The sequence below is a fragment of the Hyla sarda genome, chromosome 10 (assembly GCF_029499605.1).
Source record: "Hyla sarda isolate aHylSar1 chromosome 10, aHylSar1.hap1, whole genome shotgun sequence".
Taxonomy (NCBI): Eukaryota; Metazoa; Chordata; class Amphibia; order Anura; family Hylidae; genus Hyla; species Hyla sarda.
Genome location: NC_079198.1, coordinates 30,861,810 through 30,882,681, shown reverse-complemented (window position 1 = coordinate 30,882,681; position 20,872 = coordinate 30,861,810). Strand labels below are relative to the sequence as shown.

Sequence of the window (20,872 nt, the reverse complement as noted above, 5' to 3'; positions counted from 1 at the left end):
AGCATTGTGACTGGCAACAGGGGGCATTATTTCTGGAACATACAGGTCAGTGATATTGTTATATGGGATCTGTTTTGGGAAAGAACTGCTGACAGAGACTTTAAACAGAGCTTCCTTTAGGGTGCACGGTTGGAACATATCATCACTTTTTATTGTTGCTTTAGAGATAAAGTCCAGACAAAGATTTGTTCTACTGGAAATAGGTCTTCACAGGTTACCTCCCCATGGTGAATACTTAGAAGAATCTTGCTATTAACTGTTAGTTGCACCATGATACCCTCAATAGGGTAGAGAGGTTTGTGATACGGGATTCACATACTGTAGCACAGGATGGTGCACCATACTCACCATACCTTGACAGGATTAAAAGAGGTCAATCCACAGCCACACTACAACCTATATTTTTCAGAAGTAGGCACATGGAGTACCAGAATACTGCAGTAATAAAGGGATTGTCTTATTTAAAGGAGATCTGAAGCCCTAGACACTTATCCGCAGGAGGGGGATAAGTGTCTAATCATAGGGTCCGAACACTGGGACCCCCTGCGATCTCCTGTATGGGCCCTGGCTCTTCCATGGTTCTCTCATGCAGGAGGTGTGCCAACTGTAGCATGACGCAATGGCCAACATGCCTCCTCCATATATCTCTATGGGAGATGTGGAGATGCAGCGTTCGTGCATCCCCGCCTCTTCCATAGAGCTGTTTGGAGGAGACATGTCGTCAAACCTAAGCGAGGTCAACGAAACACGCATTAGCCATGCAGAGCCACGGTAATTCAGGGTCTCTTCCCCACCCCCTTAGCCCAACCCTATGTAAGTAGTAGTTAGCTATACATGGGCCATTTCTTTCCTAGCAGCCTCCCAGTCTGACTGGGAGAGCAGTGTTCACACTGGTGTGGTGCTGTGCGGCATCTGTTGCTGCCGCGGCGCCATGTCTGCGGGGAGGTGCGACCCATGGACTGGTTTGAGTGGCATTGGGGCCGCTCTGCCAATGGGTCATTCCCCCTGTGGGCACTGGTGTCGCGGCGGTGGTCGCCGCCCAGTGCTACGCCATTTTATGCTAGGGACGTTAGGGACCCACTCTAAATAGGTGGCCTTGACGTGGCAAGTGGGCTTGTACTTTTTGATCAAAACTTATATATTAACAACCTGTTAGTTTTTGAAATTATGCTGAGAAGCAATTAGATCATTGTGCAAGATTGTAGATGTGCACCATGTCTGTCTTCTACCTGAATTCCTATATTTTTCAGAAGTAGGTACATGGAGTACCAGAATACAGCAGTAATTAAGGGATTGCCTTATTTAAAGGAGATCTGCAGCCCTAGACACTTATCTGCAGGAGGGGGATAAGTGTCTAATCATAGGGGGTCCGAACACTGGGACCCCCTGCGATCTCCTGTATGGGCCCTGGCTCTTCCATGGTTCTCTCATGCAGGAGGCGTGCCGACTGTAGCATGACACAATGGCCAACATGCCTCCTCCACATATCTCTATGGGAGATGTGGAGATGCAGCGTTCGTGCATCCCCGCCTCTCCCATAGAGCTGTTTGGAGGAGACATGTCGTCAAACCTCAGCGAGGTCAATGAAACACGCATTAGCCATGCAGAGCCGCGGTAATTCCGGTTCCCCGCACAGGAGATCGCAGGGAGTCCCAGTGGTCGGACCCCCCAACGATCAGACCCATCCCCTATTCTGCAGATAGAGGATAAGTGTCTAGGGCTGCAGTACTCTTTTAAGTGCTGTCTCTGTTCATCTCTTTTCTTGGTTTTTCAAGGACTTTGAACCTGGTCTAATGAGGTCACTATTCTACTATTCCTATTTCATATACTTTATCGGGTGCTGCTGACTTTTTTCTATTTCAGAATCCGTGTAGACTCTGAAGCTAAAGTGTTGTCACATATCATAGCTTTGCCTTAATGGAGCTGAGCTAAAAATCCAGCCAAGAAGCATGCACCGAGTATAATAAATAGCAGGTGATTATCCCATGTATATTGGCTTACATATCATCTTTTAGGTCACGACTGGACAGTCTGTAAGGAGCGTGTACAAGCAGTTAACTTTTTAAGATCACTTTCAGGACTCACACATTCACTTCTTATTAAATAGAATTCTTGTTTTTGCTGAGCTTTGACATTTCTGTTAACCATTGTGCTTTTTATTGCAGGTTGTGTTGCAACTTAGAAGCGCTGTATACTGTACTATATTTACTGTATGACTATATTGTTAAACATTCTGCAGCACCAATGCAGTTTGGCAACTTGGTGACAGCGAAGTTCACCCCTGAGTTGCTTTGGGTAGTTAAAGGGGTATTCCGGGAATATTTTTATTTGACTATGCTACAGGGGCTGTAAAGTTAGTGTAGTTCATAATATAGTGTCTGTACCTGTGTGTGACAGTTTTCTCACAATTATTCTGTGATTTTCACCTCACTATTTATTTTTAACAGCATACAAAATGACTGCTGTCTCGGATTTTTCCCAGCTTGCAATGCGGCCGAGACCTGACTCACTAGTCAGCTGATGAAAGGGAGCCTGTCTGCTTCAATGGGTGGAGGGATCAATCTGCAACTAATGCAACAGCTGGAGGCACCCTGATTGAAAACCACAGGTCTGCAGCTCATTTATGTTTCAATCGGTGGGGTGTCTGATGTGTGGGAAGAAGGAAAATAGAATTGTGGGATTTGTAGTCAAAAAAAGAAAAATCAAACAGGAAGTTCACAAAAAGCTAGCCACAGTATTATGGTAATCTCACAACATAGTCATTTAGCCCCAAGACAAGAGCAGATCCTTCCTAAGCATGTCCATTACTGTCTGCCAGGTATGTACTAAAATCACCTTATGGTGGATAACCCCTTTAATAGAGGCTACTACGGGAAGCCTGCTGTGAGTCTAAGATTGGTGAGAGAGACAGATGGCCATTCTGATGGGTCCCCATTCTTACAATAAGATGGGTGTTTTCTCTCTGGAAGTGGGTTCTGTTCTGTGTTAATAGCAAGTGATGAAGTGATAGCAGTGTTCCTAGACATGTAGAGAGCCCCCACGGGTAGTGTAGCTTGTCTGAGAAAAGCAGAAAGCTGGATATGTAGAGTTGTGTCTGCATTAAAGGGGTATTCCAGCTTTATACTTCTTATCCCCCATCCAAAGGATAGGGGATAAGATGTATGATTGCAGGTGTCCCGCCGCTTGGGACCCCCGCAATCTCAGTGCAGCCCCCGCCATTCTGTGCCGGGCGCTGCCTCTGAGATGGGGACGTGATGTCACGGCCACGCCCCCTAGTGATGTCACACCACGCCCCTCCATTCATGTCTATGGGAGGGGGTGTGACGGTCATCCCTGTCTCTGAGGCAGCGCCCAGCACAGAATGCCAGGGGCTGCACCAAGATTGCGGGGGTCCCGAGCGGCGGGACCCCTGTGATCATACATCTTTTCCCCTATCCTTAAGATAGGGATAAGATGTATAAAGCCAAAATACCCCTTAAAAGTGAGAATCTCTGTAAATTTTGTCCTGACTGTGAGACTACTTTGTGGGCAGGGAAGGAAAAAGCATATGAAACAATCCCCATAAGTAACAGAGAGAACAGTGGTAGTGACGCCTACCATGGTGAAGTGAGGCAACAGGAGAGACAGCTGAGGCCTCCTAGAGCAAGAGATGAACAAGTGTGACATTCAGTACCATTAGTGATACCACCTGAGGAAGATTGGTGTCCCAAGAACAAGAAACCACCCATTTTAACATGCTATAATGCCCATAAAAGTAAACTTCTAGAAAAATCCCTTCAGATGCATCCTTTACTGAATTTAGCACCATCTTTTGTATTTATAGGTTTGTACAGCCAGCAGGGTCTGCCAATACAATTCTTCATCTGATGAAGAGTAACCTAAGCCTTGAAATGCGTAATATAGAGTTTATAAATTTATTTAATAAACCTGTCCTGAATTTATCCATATCACTAGCAACCTGTGGTTTGCTTTGCACGTCCAGGATTTTTCCTTCCTTTTAGATTCTCATCATGACTTGCAGAGGCATAACTTGTAGCTTCTGGGCCCCAATGCAAAATCTGAAACAGGGCCCCATGTGCCATTTATAATACTGGTCTCTTATGGGGCAGATATGCCTTGGGGCCCCCTTAAGCACCAGGGCCCCGGTGAGGCTGCTACCTCAGCACCCCCTATATTTACACCCCTGATGACTTGGTTGGAATGGTCCAATACATGGGAGGCTGAACCACCCATAATCTGTCATAAGCATAACCCATAAGTGTCTGTCTTTCACACTACCCCTCAAGGTGAGCAGTTCTTTGTAAGAGATTACTAGTTTATTTTATATACTTTTGTGGATGACATATTGCCTAATAATTAGTTTGTACTAATAAATAAAACATGCAGGAAATAAAGGGATAACTTAACAACAGTAGTATGTAAATAATAGTATGGTAACAAATAATGGATTGGCCTAGGTATCTCAAACATTTGTTGTGTAAATAGAAGAACGCTGTAAATAATAAGGGTAAGTCGGTTAATTAAGGCATGCAATGAATGAAACACGATGAATAAATTGTATGGATAATGCAGAAATGAAGATAAAATGAAAATAAAATTAAATACCCCTTTAGAATCAATGCTTTTATTACTACCAATACTATTACCACACTTGAAAATGGCACTTTGAGTGATAGATATTCTCTCCACAGGAGATAAGACCTTGAATATGTGCACGGAAATGGCATTACAAAGACCTGAGAGACTTATTCTCTATTGCTACAATTTCAATAGTTATCAACCATATCATATGGTTACATCCTACCCACAAGAAATAAGACTTTAAATAATGCTTAATTCTTTAAAATTGCCAGAGGTGGCTATATATAATCTGTTTAGTTTTTTTGTTGTCTTTATTTTTATATTTTTCTTTGTGTACAATGAACCCATTTTTGACAGCAATATACCATTATATGTAATATTACAGCCACGAGGGCCCTATGGCAGGGCATTATATTTAATTCTGTATTTTTAGCTGTCTTCAGCTTTTATCTTACAATAAATTATCACTAATATTTTGATAACACCAATTGATCACATTTCTAGGAATGCTTTGAGGACTGTGCATCTTGTTTTCTAAATATCCAGTCTGCATCCTCATTACACAGAGGTGCTAACTTTAACCCCTTAAGGACGCCTCCTGTTTTTACCTTAACCCCTTAAGGACGCAGGGCGTACCTATATGCCCCCCGTTTCCGAGTCCTTGAGGACTCAGGGCATACAGGTATGCCCTGCATTCTTCTGGCCCCTGCCACTCGTCGGGTCAGGACCAGACCAGGTTGCCTGCTGATATCGTTCAGCAATCAGGTCCTGAGGTCCCCTCAAATCGCTGATCAATTCAAATCGGCAATTTGTGGCGATTCCGGGCTGATCAGGTTTTTGATGACCCAATAGCCTGGAAAATAGGGATGATCGGAGATGTCAGAGACATCCCCGATCATCCTGAAGGATAGGAGTGAGTTGGCAGTGATGGCACCTCCTCCTATTCCCTGCCATTGGTCGGTTACGACTAACCGACAAATGGCAGTTGGGGCCGGGGGGGTTACAGTTGAAATCCCCGCTCTCGCCTCCCCTGGATGTCGGGTAGAGTGGGGGGGAAGATGGCAGCGGGTACCAGGGTCACGAGGAGGCCGGAGTCCTTGGGATCGGCGGCAAGCAGCAGGATCGGCAGCAGTGAGGAGGCGGCGGCGGCAGAGCTGCGGTGGATGCAGCAGTGAAGATCAGTGGTATGTGACCTTCACTGCTGCCTTCTAGGAGTTGCCAAAACTTCCAGCATGCTCAGACAGCCAAAGTCTGTCTGGGCATGCTGGAAGTTGTAGTTTTGCAACATCTGGAGGTCCACAGTTTGGAGACCACTATACAGTGGTGCCCAAGCTGTAGCCCCACAGATGTTGCAAAACTATAACTCCAAGCATGCCCAGACTGCCCAGGCATGCTGGGAGTTGCATTTCTGTAACATCTGGCACTTCAGATGTTGCAGAACTTCAACTCCCAGCATGCCTGGACAGTCTCAGCATGCTGAGAGTTGTAGTTTTTCAACATCTGGGAAAGCACAGTTTGGACACCACTATACAGTGGTATCCAAACTGTAGCATTCCAGTTGTTGCAAAAGTACAACACCAAGCATGCCCATACTGCCCAGGCATGCTGGGAGTTGTAGTTCGGCAACATGTGGCCCTTCATATGTTGCCGAACTACAACTCCCAGCATGCCGGGGCAGTCTGAGCATGCTTGGAGTTGTAGTTTTGCAACATCTGGGGGGCTACAGTTTGGACACCACTACACAGTGGTCTCCAAACTGTTCTCCTCCAGTTGTTGCATAACTACAACTCCCAACATGCCCTTCAGCTGTCTGGGCATGCTGGGAGCTGTAGTTTTGCAACAACTGGAGGCACACTGGTTGGGAAACATTGTTTCCTAACTCAGTGTTTCCCAACCAGGGTGCCTCCAGCTGTTGCAAAACTATAACTCCCAGCATGCATGCTGGGAGTTGTAGTTTTGCAACAGTTGGAGGCACACATGTTTGGAAACACTGAGTTAAGTAACAAACTCAGTGTTTTGCAACCAGTGTGCCTCCAGCTATTGCCTAACTACAACCCCCAGCATGCACAGACAGCTAAAGGGCATGCAGGATGTTGTAGTAGTATGCCTCCAGATGTTGCCTAACTACAAGTCCCAGCATTCCCTTCTGCTGTCCGTGCATGCTGGGAGTTGTAGTTTTGCAACAGCAGAAGATTCCCCCCCCCCCCATGTGAATGTACAGGGTACATTCACACGGTTGGGTTTACAGTGAGTTTCTCACTGCAAGTTTGACTGGCAGCGAATTTTCCGCTGCTAATCAAACTCCCAGCGGGAAACTCACTGTGAACCCCCGCCCGTGTGATTGTACCCTAAAAACACTACACTACACCTGCAAAAAAATGAGAAACGTCTGGTAAGGCACGGTTTCTAAAATGGAGTCTCCAGCTGTTGCAAAACAACAACTCCGAGTGTTGCCGGACAGCCATTGACTGTCGTGGCTTGCTGGGAGTTTTGCAACAGCTGGAAGCACCCTGTTTGGGATAACACTGCCGTAGAATAATTTTGGTACCAGAGGCAAGTGTACTTCTTGCATCCGGGTCCGTCCCATGCAAATCCCTAATTTTGGCCTCAAATGAGCATGGTGCTCTCTCACTTCGGAGCTCTGTCGTAGTTCAAAGCAACAGTTTAGGGCCACATATGGGGAATTTCTGTACTCGGGAGAAATTGCCTAACAAATTTTGGGGGGCTTTTTCTCCTTTACCCCTTATGAAAAGGTAAAGCTGGGGTCTACACCAGTATGTTATTGTAAAAACATGTAATTTTTTACACCAACATGCTGATGTTTCCCCATACTTTTCAGGAAAAGGAAAAAAAATCAAAAAACATTTGTAACACATTTGTACAGAAATACCCCATATGTGGACGTAAAATGCTCTGCGGATGCACAACAAGGCTCAGGAGTGAGAGTGCCATGCACATTTGAGGTATTTGCACAGGGGTGGCTGATCGTTACAGCGGTTCTGACATAAATGCAAAAAAAAAAAACACCCACATGTGACCCCATTTTAGAAACTACACCCCTCAGGGAACTTAACAAGGGGTATAGTGAGCCTTAACACCCCACAGGTGTTTGAAGAATTTTCGGTAAAGTTGGACGTGAAAATAACATTTTATTTATTTTTTTACTAAAATGCTGGTGTTATCCCAAATTTTTCATTTTCACAAGGGGTAATAAAAAAAAGCCACCCAAAATTTGTAACCCCATTTCTTCTGAGTTTGGAAATGCCCCATATGTGGATGTAAAGTCCTCTGCAGGCACCCTACAATGATCAGAAGAGAAAGAGCTCCATTGGGCTTTTGGAGAGAGAATGTGTCTGGAATTGAAGGCCATGTGTGTTTACAAAGCCCCCCGTGGTGCCAGAACAGCGGACCCCCCCTCCACATGTGACCCTATTTTGGAAACTAAACCCCTCACAGAATGTAATTAGGGGTAAAGTGAGCATTTACACCCCACAGGTGTCTGACAGATTTTTTAAACAGTGGTCCGTGGAAATGAAAAATTAGATTTTTAACTCAAAAATTATGGTGTTACCCCAAATTTTTCTTTTTCAAGAGGTAATAGGTGAAAATGGACCCCAAAATTTGAATCCCAATTTCTCCCAATTAACAAAATTATCTGGACGTTAAGTGCTCTGCTAGTGCACTACAGGTCTCAGAGCAGAAAGAGCGCCATTGGACTTTTGGAGAGAGAATTTTGATGAAATTGAAGTTCCGGGCCATGTGCATTTACAAACCTACAATAGTGCCAGAACAGCAGAAACCCCCCCCCCCCCCATTGTTACCCCATTTTGTATACTACACCCCTCAAAGAATTTAATAAGGGGTGCAGTGAGTATTTACACCCCACTGGCATTTCACAAATCTTTGGAACAAAATTTTCCATTTTCATATCCAACTTCAACACAAAGTCGTCAATCACCTGTGAGGTGTAAACGTTCACTATACCCCTTGTTACGTTCCTTGAGGGATGTAGTTTCCAAAATAGTATGCCATGTGGGGGTTATTTTGCTGTTCTGGCACCATGGAGACTTCCTAAATGCAACATGGCCCCCAAAAACCATGACAGCAAAATTTGTTTTTAAAAATCCCACAGTTGCTCTTTTCATCTTGAGCCATGTTGTGAGCCCGCAGGGCACTTTATGTCAACATATGAGGTATTTCAATACTCAAGAGAAATTGGGCTACAAATTTTTTTTTTTTTTTTGGGGGGGGGGGGGGCTTTTTCTCCATTTACCTCTATTAAAAATGAAAAAATGGGGCTACAAGAACATGTTAGTGTAAAAAATGCAGATTTAGATTTTTCTCCTCTACTTTGCTGCTATTCTTGTGAAACACCTAAAGGGTTAACAAACTTTCTGAACATCATTTTGAATACTTTGAGGGGTGTAGTTTCTATTATGGGGTCATTTATAGGGTATTTCTCACAGAAAGGCCCCTCAAATCCACTTCAAACTTAACAGGTCCCTGAAAAATTCTGATTTAGAAATATTTGTGAAAATTTTGAAAATTGCTTCTATACTTTGAAGCCCTCTAATGTCAACCTTATGATGCCAACATAAAGTATACATATTGTATTTGTGAATCAATATAAAATTCATTTGGAATATCCATCTTCCTTACAAGCAGAGAGATTCCAAGTTTTTTCATTACATTTTGTGATTTTTCACCTAGAAAGGAAGTAAGTAACGCCGAAAATATACCACTATGTTAAAGTAGAATATGTCACGAAAAAACAGTCTCGGAATCAGAATGAATTAAAAGCATTCCAGAGTTATTAATGCATAAAGTGACAGTGGTCAGAATTGCAAAAAAGGACTTAGTCCTTAAAGGGGTACTCCGGCCCTGAGACATCTTATCCCCTATCCAAAGGATAGGGGATAAGATGTCTCACTGCGGGGGTCCTCCTGCTGGGGACCCCCGCAATGTTCTATTCACCACCCACCTGTTTGAGCTGCACGCCGCGGTGCCAACTCACAAACAGCCGGGTGCCGACCACGGGGCCGGAGTATCATGACATCAAGACTCCGCCCCTGTGTGATGTCACGCCCGCCCCCGCTATGCAATCTATGGGAGGGGGCGTGACAGGGGCCGAGTCATGGGGATATAGATAGGGGATAAGATGTCTCAGGGCCGGAGTACCCCTTTAAGAGTCCTTAAGGGGTTAATGACCGGGCCCAATTTTTCAAATCTACCCTGTGTCTCTTTAAGTGGTAATACCTCTGACATGCTTTTACTTAGCGAAACAATTCTGAAATATTTTTTTTCGTGACATATTGTACTTAATATTAATGGTAAATCTTTGTTGATTCATGCAGTAATTAATTTGAAAAGCTCCAAAATTATTTTTCCAACAAAAATTTTTTCCCCCTTTTTTGTGTTGTCATGTTCTAACAGCCATAACTTTTTTTTTTTCATCCAACGCCATTAAGTGAGGGCTTATTTTTTGCGGGACAACCTTTACTTTTTATTGGTACCATTTTTGTCATTCATGCTACCTTTTGATCTTTTTTATTCCACGTTTTGGACCAAAATTAGAATTTTTTTACGCCATTCACCGTGCGGGATATATACAATGATCTATTTATTGTACAAGTCATTACGGTCGTTGCAATACCTATTATGTACAGGTTATTTTTTTTTTGGGGGGGGGATGATAATATATGGTTTTATTGGGAAAGGGGTATTTATTTATAATTTTTTTTTACTTTATTAATTTATTTAAAACCTTTTACATTTTTTTTACTTTTCACTTTTAACCTGTTATACTATGCTGCAGTACATCTGTACTGCAGCACAGTATAACTGCCAGTATCAGCCTATGGCTGGATCTCACAGGCTGCTGTACTAGGCAGACAGGAGACCATCACCTGGCCTCCTGCTGCCATGGCATCCAACGGAATCCCGCAAGCCCCCTTCCCCTGTCAACATTATAGATTCTGTGATCAGGACTGATCATGGCATCTATTGGTTAATTCTGCTGAGACCAGCTCTGTTTCACTGATATCTCAACATCTCTATCTCACTGGTATTAAATAAACAGTTGAAGTGCACACTGCAGGTGCACTCTATCACAGGCTATTGCAATCTGTCAGTGGTGTTGTACAGCACTGAATATCCTTCCCCTAGGTAAAATGAATCGATCCTTGATTAAAGGACACCAATCAGTATATCTGGATTTACAGGGTCGATAGAGCATAAACCAGTGAATAGTGAATGTGTTTTTAATCTCCTATTTCTGTATATAGTAAGTGAATAAAAAAAAGTTAAATTTTATGGTGGAGGGTATCAGAGGGTGTTCGTGCCCACTGGGCACAATTGTTGTTGGTACAATGCTGCTGAGACCGACGCGATCTCATTCTCGGCAGCTGCGGCGGGACCCCGGCTGTGATTGACACCCGGTCCTGCTGGCAATCTCCTACAGCGCATAGCACTGAGCAGTAGATCGCTAGGATGTATGCATTCGTCCAGTTGCGCTAACTAGCTAGCAACTCGGACATATGCATATGTCCTGGGGCGGAAAAGGGTTAAGGCCACCACTACATATTTTTGGTAGGCCCCAGAACATTTTTTTCTAACCCCTTGGCAACAACCACCATATATATAGGGAAGATGCATGCTCAGGGTATATAAAGCAGACTCAGAAGCTGAGCTTGCCTAATACACAACGAGTGCTGGTTGCTATCAGCAGTTGATACCCACTGTCACTGGCATCAAATGATTGCTTATAAAAGGGTGAGACTTCCTATTGTGTACTGTTCACTTTTCAGCTGTTTCCTACTTATCATGTCAAATAGGATTAAAGGGAAAGGTTACACCAGTAGAAGGATAACACTGGATCCACCACCATTCACATTGACTGAAGCTATCACAGAGCATTCCAGTTAACTTAAATGGGAATTCATGTCAATAGGGTCTGGGTCAGACTATTGTGTCTATGTCCATGGAGCTTGCAGTAAAACATATCTCTAAATGCTGTAAAAATAGCTCAGGCAAGATGATATCCCCCATAATAATGTACTACGAGAGAAATTAAAATCAGAAAATAGCAACTGATTAAAAAAAAGAACTTGTTTCTGTATCTGTCTCTAACCAGTATAAACACATGAAGGCAATACATTTACTTTAAGGAGTTAATTCAAGTAAATTTATTAAATCTTAAAAAATAAAATTATACCTTTTTTGCTTCATCAAAACTTTCTTCAAACTTGTATCGGGTTCCACTTTTGCTTCCCAGCTCCAGCCATTTTCCTTTAAACCATTTCACTGTAGGCTTTGCAGTAAGCTGAGTACCATTTACAGTAATGTTCACAGAAAAATCTTTCCCTGTACAAAAAGTGGAAAGAACAAAAAGGTTAAAATAAATAAATGAATAAAGAAAAAAAAAGGAAAAAATACACACACACACACACACACACACACACACTGTATAGGTAGTGTAATGTTTAACATAATCTCATCTCCATAGTAAACTTATTGAAATGTATTCATTTATTTATCCAAAGCATAAAAATTATCATAACAGCGAAATGAAGAAAAAATTACTTCTGCAAAACTGGTAGCAACATTTGTAGAGGGACCCCGGCAATCAGACATCTTATCCCCTATCCAAAGGATAGGGGATAAGATGTCTAGGGGTGGAGTACCCCTTTAAGGACAGGCCAATTTTTTTTTTTTTTACTTTCGATTTTTTCTCCTCTCCTTTTAAAAATCATACCGCTTTATATTTTGCACCTACAGACTCATATAAGGGCTTGTTTTTTGAGCCACCAATTGTACTTTGTAATGACATCAATCATTTAATAACAAAATTTAACAAAAAATATATATTTGTGGGGTAAAATTGAAAAATAAATGCCATTTTGTAAATTTCTGCATAGTGCAATTTTCAGTAAAAATGACGCCTGATTTTATTCTATAGGTCCATATGGTTAAAAGGATACCTAAGTTATGTAGGTTTTATTTTATTTTACTACTTTAAAAAAATCCTAACTACATGCACCAAAATTAGTATGCTTAAAATTGTCATTTCTGACCCCTATAACTTTTTTTATTTTTCCGCATAGGGGGCTATATGAGGGCAAATTTTTCACGTAGTCTGTAGTTTTTATCGGTATTATTTTAGTTTTGCTGAGACTTTTTGTTCGCTGTTTATTAGTTTTTTATGGTATAGGAAGTGACCAAAAATGCACAATTTTGGACTTTAGTATTTTTTTTTGCGTGTACGCCATCGACCGTGCGGTTTAGCTAAACTTATATTTTAATAGTTCAGACATTTATGCACGTGGTGGTACCACATATGTTTATAAAAAAAAATTATTACAACATTTTATTTAAAAAATGGGAAAAGGGTGGTGATTTAAACTTTTAATTCACTTTTATGATCTTTTATTTTTACACTTACATATTTTTTTTAGCCCTCACAGGGGGCTATAACATGCACACTTTTGATTGCTTACAATGATCAATGCTATGCCATAGCATAGCATTGATCAGTGTTCTCAGCACTCTACTGCCCTAGCCTGCTGAGCAGGCTTGGAGCAGCAGATGGCCGAATGGATGATGAAGAGGCAGATGAGGACCCTCTCGTCGTCCAGTAAGCTGATCAGGACATCGCGGTTTTGTCGCGATAGTCCCGATCAGCTCCGCTGAGCTGCCGGGATAGTTTTAGTTTCATTTTAGATGCTGTGATCAACTTTGATTGCGGCGTCAAAAAGGTTAATGCCGGGCATCGGCCCAATCAGCAGTGCTCTGCATTAGCTGATTATCCTGGTTTCCCGGGACCCACCAGGTTTAACCAGTTTAGCAACCAGGACCCACTGAGTTTAACCCATTCTCTGTTCGTGAGAACAGTTTAAACCCCATTAACAGGACTAAGGACATACAGGTACGCTCTGGGTCCTTACGTACCAGGATGTCAGGGCGTACCTGTATGCCCTGTGTTCTAGATGGGTTAAACACAAAATACTCCACCCAAAAGACACACATGACATTATAGACAATTAATAACATATGTATAAGAAAATCGGGAGCTAACAGGAAAGCTAGTCCTCATCAATAATGCTGTATATGACCTGTTCTAAAATTTAAACCAAAAGATACAAAAGTATATTCCATGAAAATCTAGTGAGTTTCTCTTTCAATAACACCTGTCTGCAGTCACCCACCCTATGCCAAGAAAACAGAATCCGGACAGATCTCCCTAATCTTCAGTTCTAAAATACCTAATAGCAATAGGATTCCGAGCATGACAAATGTGTTCTTTTATCCTCTTTTAAACATTGTTTACTTCCAACATTATATAAATTATGCATGTGCATGAGGCCCTATGTCCTGTGGCAGTGTATGAATTGTTTCACACCATGTCTTTTATTATCAACTAACAGAGTATCCGGTGTTGCCCTGTCTTCCTACCTAAACCTTGTAGGATGGAGGCAGGTTGCAGGTGTCCCTGGCAAAGGATGAAACCCAAAATTCCAAAGTCCAAAATAGCGTATTTTTGGTCACTTTTTATTTCATGAAAAAAAATGAATAAAAAGCGATCAAAAAGTCCAATCAATACAAAAAAAAAATACAAAAAAAATTAAAAGTTATAGTGGTCAGAAGATGTCAATTTTAAATGTATAAATTTAAGTCTATCAGTACATGTTGGGAGTTGTAGTTTTCAACAGCTGGAGACACACTGGTTGCAAAACACTGAGTTAGATAACAAACTCTATTTTGCAACCAGTGTCCCTTCAGTTGTTGCAAAACTACAAATCTCAGCATGCACTTACAGCCGAAGCATGCTCTTACAGCATGTACGGTCTATCAGTGCATGCTGGGACTTGTAATTATGCAACAGCTGGAGGCTCACTATAGCAACTCCCAGCATGCCCTTTGGTAGTTTGTGCATGCTGGGGGTGGTAGTTATGCAACAACTGGAGGCACACTTTTTCATTGAAAAAATGTGCCTCCAGCTGTTGCATAACTAAAACCCCCAGAATGCACAAACTACCAAAGGGCATGCTGGGAGTTATAGTTCTGCCTTCTGCTGTTGCATAACAACAACTCCCAGTGTGCCCTTATGTGCACGCAGGGAGTTGTTGCTAACCAACAGCAGGAGGTCAGCCTTACCTCCTGCTGCTGCGTGATGCTCCTCCTACCTGTCGCCACTGCCACTATCTTCATTCCTGGGGCCCCGATCCCGCCGATGGTGGGGATCGGGGGCCCCCACTCAGGTACGGACTCCATGGCACCCGCTCTCGCCCTCTGGAATAGGGGTGGAGTGGGTGCCATTAGGGACACTACCACAGCAGGAGTCCTGATTCGTCAAATAAGGACGATCGTGGGGTGGCACCAGTGCCACCTCACTCCTGCTGCTAAAGGGTGAAAGGGGACTTATCGGACGGCAACCGGGTCCGATCCCCACCCGGCGAGTGGCAGGGGCCGGATATCTCATAGACGTACAGGTACATCCTGTGTCCTTAAGTACCAAGACGTCAGGGCGTACCTGTAGGCCGTGTGTCCTATAAGTCAAGTACCTCAGAATTTTCTCTTATATGGCTATTAAGCCTAAATGTTGGGGTATGCAAATGTACAATGCTTCTACGTCACAGCATAGCCAAAAATACATTTCTTTTCCTCCTGCATAAGTGACAAATCATATTGGGTATCTCATAAGTAACTCAAAATAAAAGGAAAAAGGAGAGGCGCGCTCCTGGTGTGATACCGTTTGAGGTAAAAACGGGTACGTGCGAGTTAGATGCACCTTACCGTGGTTAGTTGTTCTGCGGGCACAACACCTTTGTAAGCCTTCAGATAGCAAGAAGCCGTTGGTATCCCTGGTCCGAGATCCAAGCGTACGGTGGCGTTAGGTAGGTGGCTGCCTCTGCATCCCTAACCATGACTGGCAAGTCCGGTTCTAACGTGTAGGAATAGGGAGAAAAATCGGGATGAGATCCGGCGCCTCCTCCGATGTAATAAAGATGTAACAAAACTGCCTATATTTAAAAAAGGCTGTTTTATTGGAGGGTGCTTAAATAAAACAGCCTTTTTTAAATATAGGCAGTTTTGTTACATCTTTATTACATCGGAGGAGGCGCCGGATCTCATCCCAATTTTTCTCCCTATTCCTACTCATAAGTAACTCAGGCACAGTTCCTCTAACAGTGCGTCTACCCATTGGCATAACTAATTTAAAGACAAAAATTTTGAGTTTTATCCTGTACAGTCTGGTTGTAATGCCTTGGATTGTTTCCAGCACTTGGTGCACAGGCCAGAAATGCTTCAAAATGTTGCACAATCCATGTTTGTAGGTCATTTTTTTATGTTGCTACTATGACCATTTTTCTTTGGAGCAAGAGTGCTGGATGTGTTTTCTGCACATTTATCTTGCACTTTAGACTTGGACAGATAGATTTTGCACAGGTGCAGCTGGTGTGAATCTCCTTGTATCTCCTGTTTATACTAATATTTCTTCAGACTGTTTACATTATGATGCAATCAAACAAAACTTTTTTCATATTTTTTTCACTAAAAGAGAGTTCTACATTGAACTTTCTTTTATTTGTTTTTAAGCAGATTACTGCTCTGCAGGCTTCATCTCTAATTTGCAGTTCTCCAGAGCTGGTGGGTGTAGCTCTCTTCCCCCCCCCCCCCCTTAAAGGGGTACTCCGCCCCAAGACATCTTATCCCCTATCCAAAGGATAGGGGATAAGATGTCAGATCCCTGGGGTCCCGCTGCTGGGGACCCCGGGGATCGCTGTTGCAGCACCCCGCTATCATTACTGCGTAGAGCGAGATCGCTCTGTACGTAATGACGGGCAATACAGGGGCCGGAGCATCGTTACGTCACGGCTCCGCTCCTCGTGACGTCACGGCCTGCCCCTGTCAATACAAGTCTATGGGAGGGGGCGTGGCAGTCGTCACGCCCCCTGCCATAGACTTGCATTAAGGGGACGGGCCGTGATGTCATGAGGGGCGGAGCCATGCCATCAAGCTGCTCCGGCCCCTGTATCGCCAGTCATTACGCACAGAGCGAACTCGCTCTGTGCAGTAATGATGGCGGGGTGCCGCAGTGGCGATCCCCGGGGTCCCTAGCAGTGGGACCGTGGGGATCTAACATCTTATCCCCTATCCTTTGGATAGGGGATAAGATGCCAGGGGCGGAGTACCCCTTTAAAGGTGTACTCCCGTGGAAACCTTTTTTTTTTTTAAATCAACTGGTGCCAGAAAGTTAAACAGATTTGTAAATCACTTCTATAAAAAAAAATCTTAATCCTTCCAGTACTTTTTAGGGGCTGTATAAATCCAAAAAGAAATGCATTTTCTTTGATGTCCAGACCACAGTGCTCTCTGCTGACCTCTGCTGTCCATTTTAGGAACTGTCCAGAACAGAAGAAAATCCCCATAGCAAACATATGCTGTTCTGGACAGTTCCTAAAATGGACAGCAGAGGTCAGCAGAGAGCACTGTGGTCAGGACATGACAGGAAATGCATTTCTTTTTTGTATTTCTCTTTAGTATACAGCCCCTAAAAAGTACTGGAAGGATTAAGATTTTTTAATAGAAGTGATTTACAAATCTGTTTAACTTTCTGGCACCAGTCGATTAAAAAAAAAAAGTTTTCCACGGGAGAGCTCTGTTATTTTGTACAAGGGGATAGCTTGTCCAAAATAACAGATCCTTGCACTGTATCTTTGTGCTCTGTGGTCACTCTGTACTGCATGTCTCAATCTTAAAATTGGTGCATGTAATAAATAATAATAAACCTGAGTGACACAAGTACATTTGATTGCGATATTGTCGACAGAAGTGTCAGCACATACCTGTTTGCACATTTAAATCGTGAGGTTTCTTCACAAATAATCCTGTATGGGTGGCTAAATCGACTTCGGGTTCAGGAGCATCTTGAATCAAAACACAAAGACATTTGAAATAACTCAAAGTAATAATATATTGTACCACATACTGTAGTAATGTATCAAGACAGAAATAAATAATTGTATCTAAATAACTACATATATATATATGGACACACAAACAATATACAGTAAAGGTTAAAGTTTTTAATGAATATTGGCTATATGCTCACCTTATATGATGTGTAGCATTTTGATAAAATATAATTTTTCCTTCGTGATTTAACGTGCCCAATATATGATAAAGATTTGGTATGCTGACAACAGGCAGGCTAAATCCCCATGTTTTTCGATTATTTAGTGCTTAAAGTGCACAAAGGTGTATAGGTACCCTTTGACAAAGGCAGATCTGCTCAGAGCTTTTCAGCTAAATAACTTTTGTAATAAGCATATGTAGGTATGAAGTTAGGGTACAATATAACTAGAGATGAGCAAAGTTACAGTGATTCGATTCATCACTGCTACCGCATGTGGACGAAACCATGCAGTGGGCAATGGCTGTGTGATGTTGCTAACATTACCAGCAAAATTGTGCAGCCATTAGCCACTGCATGCAGGTCTGGCGACATAAGGACGTACACTAAATAGTTATATGAGGATTCGTAATTGTGCATATTTTAGTAAACTGAGTTGTCCTTTACGTATAAAATAATTATGTGAGAACTAAACCATTGTCACAACAAAAGGCAGCTAAACAGTTGTACCAGACTGAGGGCATGGGGTTGACTCTGCAGTATTAGTATGGCTCTCTTCCCTAAAATTATGTTCCATGTGTATATACCCTCAATATTCAGCTTAACTAATAAGACTCACATCCCATTGAGAACATTACACCTTTGTGCACTCAGAGTACTAAGCAGAGATACACATTAACTATTACAGCACTATGTTTCTTACTAGAGATGAGCGAATTTTTAAAAAATTTGATACGCCGATACTGCTCCTGCCACCCCACCCCTCCCCAGCAGCCATGGCAGTGGAAGGTGAGCACAGAAGCCCCCCCCCAAGTCAGACCTGCGAGAGGATGGACGCAGATAGGCATCGGCCAACTGACTACATAGGATGTCTCTGTAGTACGTCAATTTGTCCATCCTCTCAGTGGGTGTAAAAAAGGCCGCCATTTTGTGCCGATAGCGAGGGCCCAATAAGGTGGAGAGCCAGAAGTCATCCCGCTGCCGAAAGGTGACAATTCGGTGGTCACTATGCAAGCAAGTGAGCATGCATCGGAGGGATTATCTGCCTCCATCTCCACTGCATACTGCTATAATGTGTCTGGGTCCTCTGTCAGATGACTAGAAAAACTGCCCATCTCGTAAAACCTAAACTGTGCTCCACTGTGCCCCTCCTCCTCCAGTTCAGCCCCCACAGGGCTCATTTGCACATGAGATGTAGGTGCCACATCTCTAGTGCCCTGACCAGCCATCGTTTCCAAGTAAATGAAGTAGTGGAATGACGTTGTTAATCCCGTAATCCTGGTGACTGACTAATAATGTGGCTTCCTCAAAGGGCCTGAGCATATGACATGTCACGTATGAGCTGCCACTGGTTGATATTGAAGTTACACAGGGGAGTCCCCCTATCCTCTTGGATCAAGAAATCGGTGATGACTTTTCGCCGTTCGTATAGTCAGTCCAACATATGGAGGGTTGAATTCCGTGTGGAAACATCACAAATCAGACTATGTTGGAGGATACCGTTCTGATGTTCCAGCTCAAGGAGGGTGTGCTTTGCGGTGTACGAGTGGCTGAAGTGATTGCAAAGTTTACTTCCCTCACATGTGGATCCGCCATTGTAGATGCCCGGCCCCTGGAGCCTTTACCACACTAAATGGAGTTTAATTAAGCGTTTTGCGCAATCGAATCCCGGCGATATTCGCCATTCATTACGTATCAAATTTTTCTGAAATTCGTGACGAGTTCGGATTCGTCAGATTCAATTCGCTCATCCCTATTTCTCACAATATCAACTGTTGTCAGGTAGTATTTAGAGTTTTTTATATACATTGAGGAAAACTTAACTATAGTAGCTATTAAAATATAACCAATGTTCTTTAAACATTTAGTAAATAATGGATTACGTAAAAAAATTAGGGACATACAAGATGTACAATTCTGTTTATGAAAACTTGGTAGTTAAAGCCCTATATTTTAGTTGCATGCGAAGTAGTTTGAGGTAGTGCATAACTCAATGGACCCTAATATGGTTAGTGGAGTCCAACAATATTTGCTTCTGTAATAAACAGAAGCCATGATGCTATGTTAACAGAGCTAAATATGTACAGTAACTAACAACACATTTGCATTAAAATCATATCAAATAATTGATTGGAAAAACGTATAAAATAATTAAGCAGCATAATAAAAAGTATCAAAACTCCAGACTTCAAAAGCTGTAAAATGTTCTTCTCAGTAATTCACCAAAAAAGATTTATGACCTGTTATCGCCAAGCCATATACTGTAAATAATAATAAATTAGATTAAGTATTAAATTCAATGATAAACTAGATTTTTCATTATGTTCCTTTTTATAATCCTAACTAACTATTGTAAATACTGCGTTGGGATGTTTGAATGAATGCCAGATGTTTTTCTTTTTTTCTGATGCCCGTCTTCTGGACTTGAAAAACTTACCATACGAAGATATGTCTTCAAAGTAGTCCTCTGTAAATTAAAAACGAAAATGGACACTCATAAAAAAGTCAAGACAACAGAAATTGTTTGCTAACTGAACCAGCCAAGCACATTATCTAACACAACATCATGTAGACAGCATGCCCCACCGATCGATGATACATAATTCTGGTTCTCTGATGTTCTAAGTGTTCCAGTGTTCCTATTACAACCATTGGAAAATAGTCGGTCAGCCGTGTATCATTACCCATCATGCATTTCATGCTGTATTAGACTACTTTGTCTTCACCTGTTGATTTCAAAAACATTTCAGACTGAAAGGAGACTAATCCAATCTTCTTAAAGGATTAAAGGTATCTTGATTTTTCTTCGACTCATAGTGAAGTGTCGTATATCTATTCTGATGACTGCTTATGTCTCTAAGTTTTGAAGACTTACCATCCTGTGCCATGTCTTCGTCATAATACTCTGTAAATCAGAAAATTAAAATGTATACTCAGAAAAGGTGTAAAGAATAGGCATTATTCACCAAGTTGTGTACCGTGCGCTACACCAAGTATGAACAAGAAACTGTGCAAACAATACTTCATTGCTGTATTGCAATGAAAAATGGTTTTCTGACATGATGAGTCTCCAACCGGGTCTTCCATGCCACATGCAAAATGGCTCTTCAGCTGTAATTCCAAAACTGGTAACAGCCTGGTCCTTCGATGAAAGACGTT

The 20,872-nt window shown here is 42.4% G+C and overlaps 1 protein-coding gene across 2 annotated transcripts in view; it reads right to left on the bottom strand.

Moving 5' to 3' along the window:
• The window catches only part of LOC130293704 (myosin-binding protein C, fast-type-like), a 93,075-nt gene extending 72,443 nt beyond the window's left edge, over positions 1–20,632 (bottom strand). Inside the window, exons 1-4 of one of the 2 annotated variants that reach the window (XM_056542721.1) lie at positions 20,589–20,632; positions 20,151–20,180; positions 17,427–17,507; positions 11,795–11,943 (exon numbers count right to left, since the gene is read on the bottom strand). In XM_056542721.1, the coding sequence (XP_056398696.1) occupies positions 11,795–11,943; positions 17,427–17,507; positions 20,151–20,180; positions 20,589–20,601 (273 nt within the window). In that variant the 5' untranslated portion in view covers positions 20,602–20,632. Of the gene's footprint in view, positions 1–11,794; positions 11,944–17,426; positions 17,508–20,150; positions 20,181–20,439; positions 20,471–20,588 lie in introns of those variants that run through there. The other variant, XM_056542720.1, reaches the window with a different exon arrangement.
• Positions 20,633–20,872: the final 240 nt, after the last annotated feature.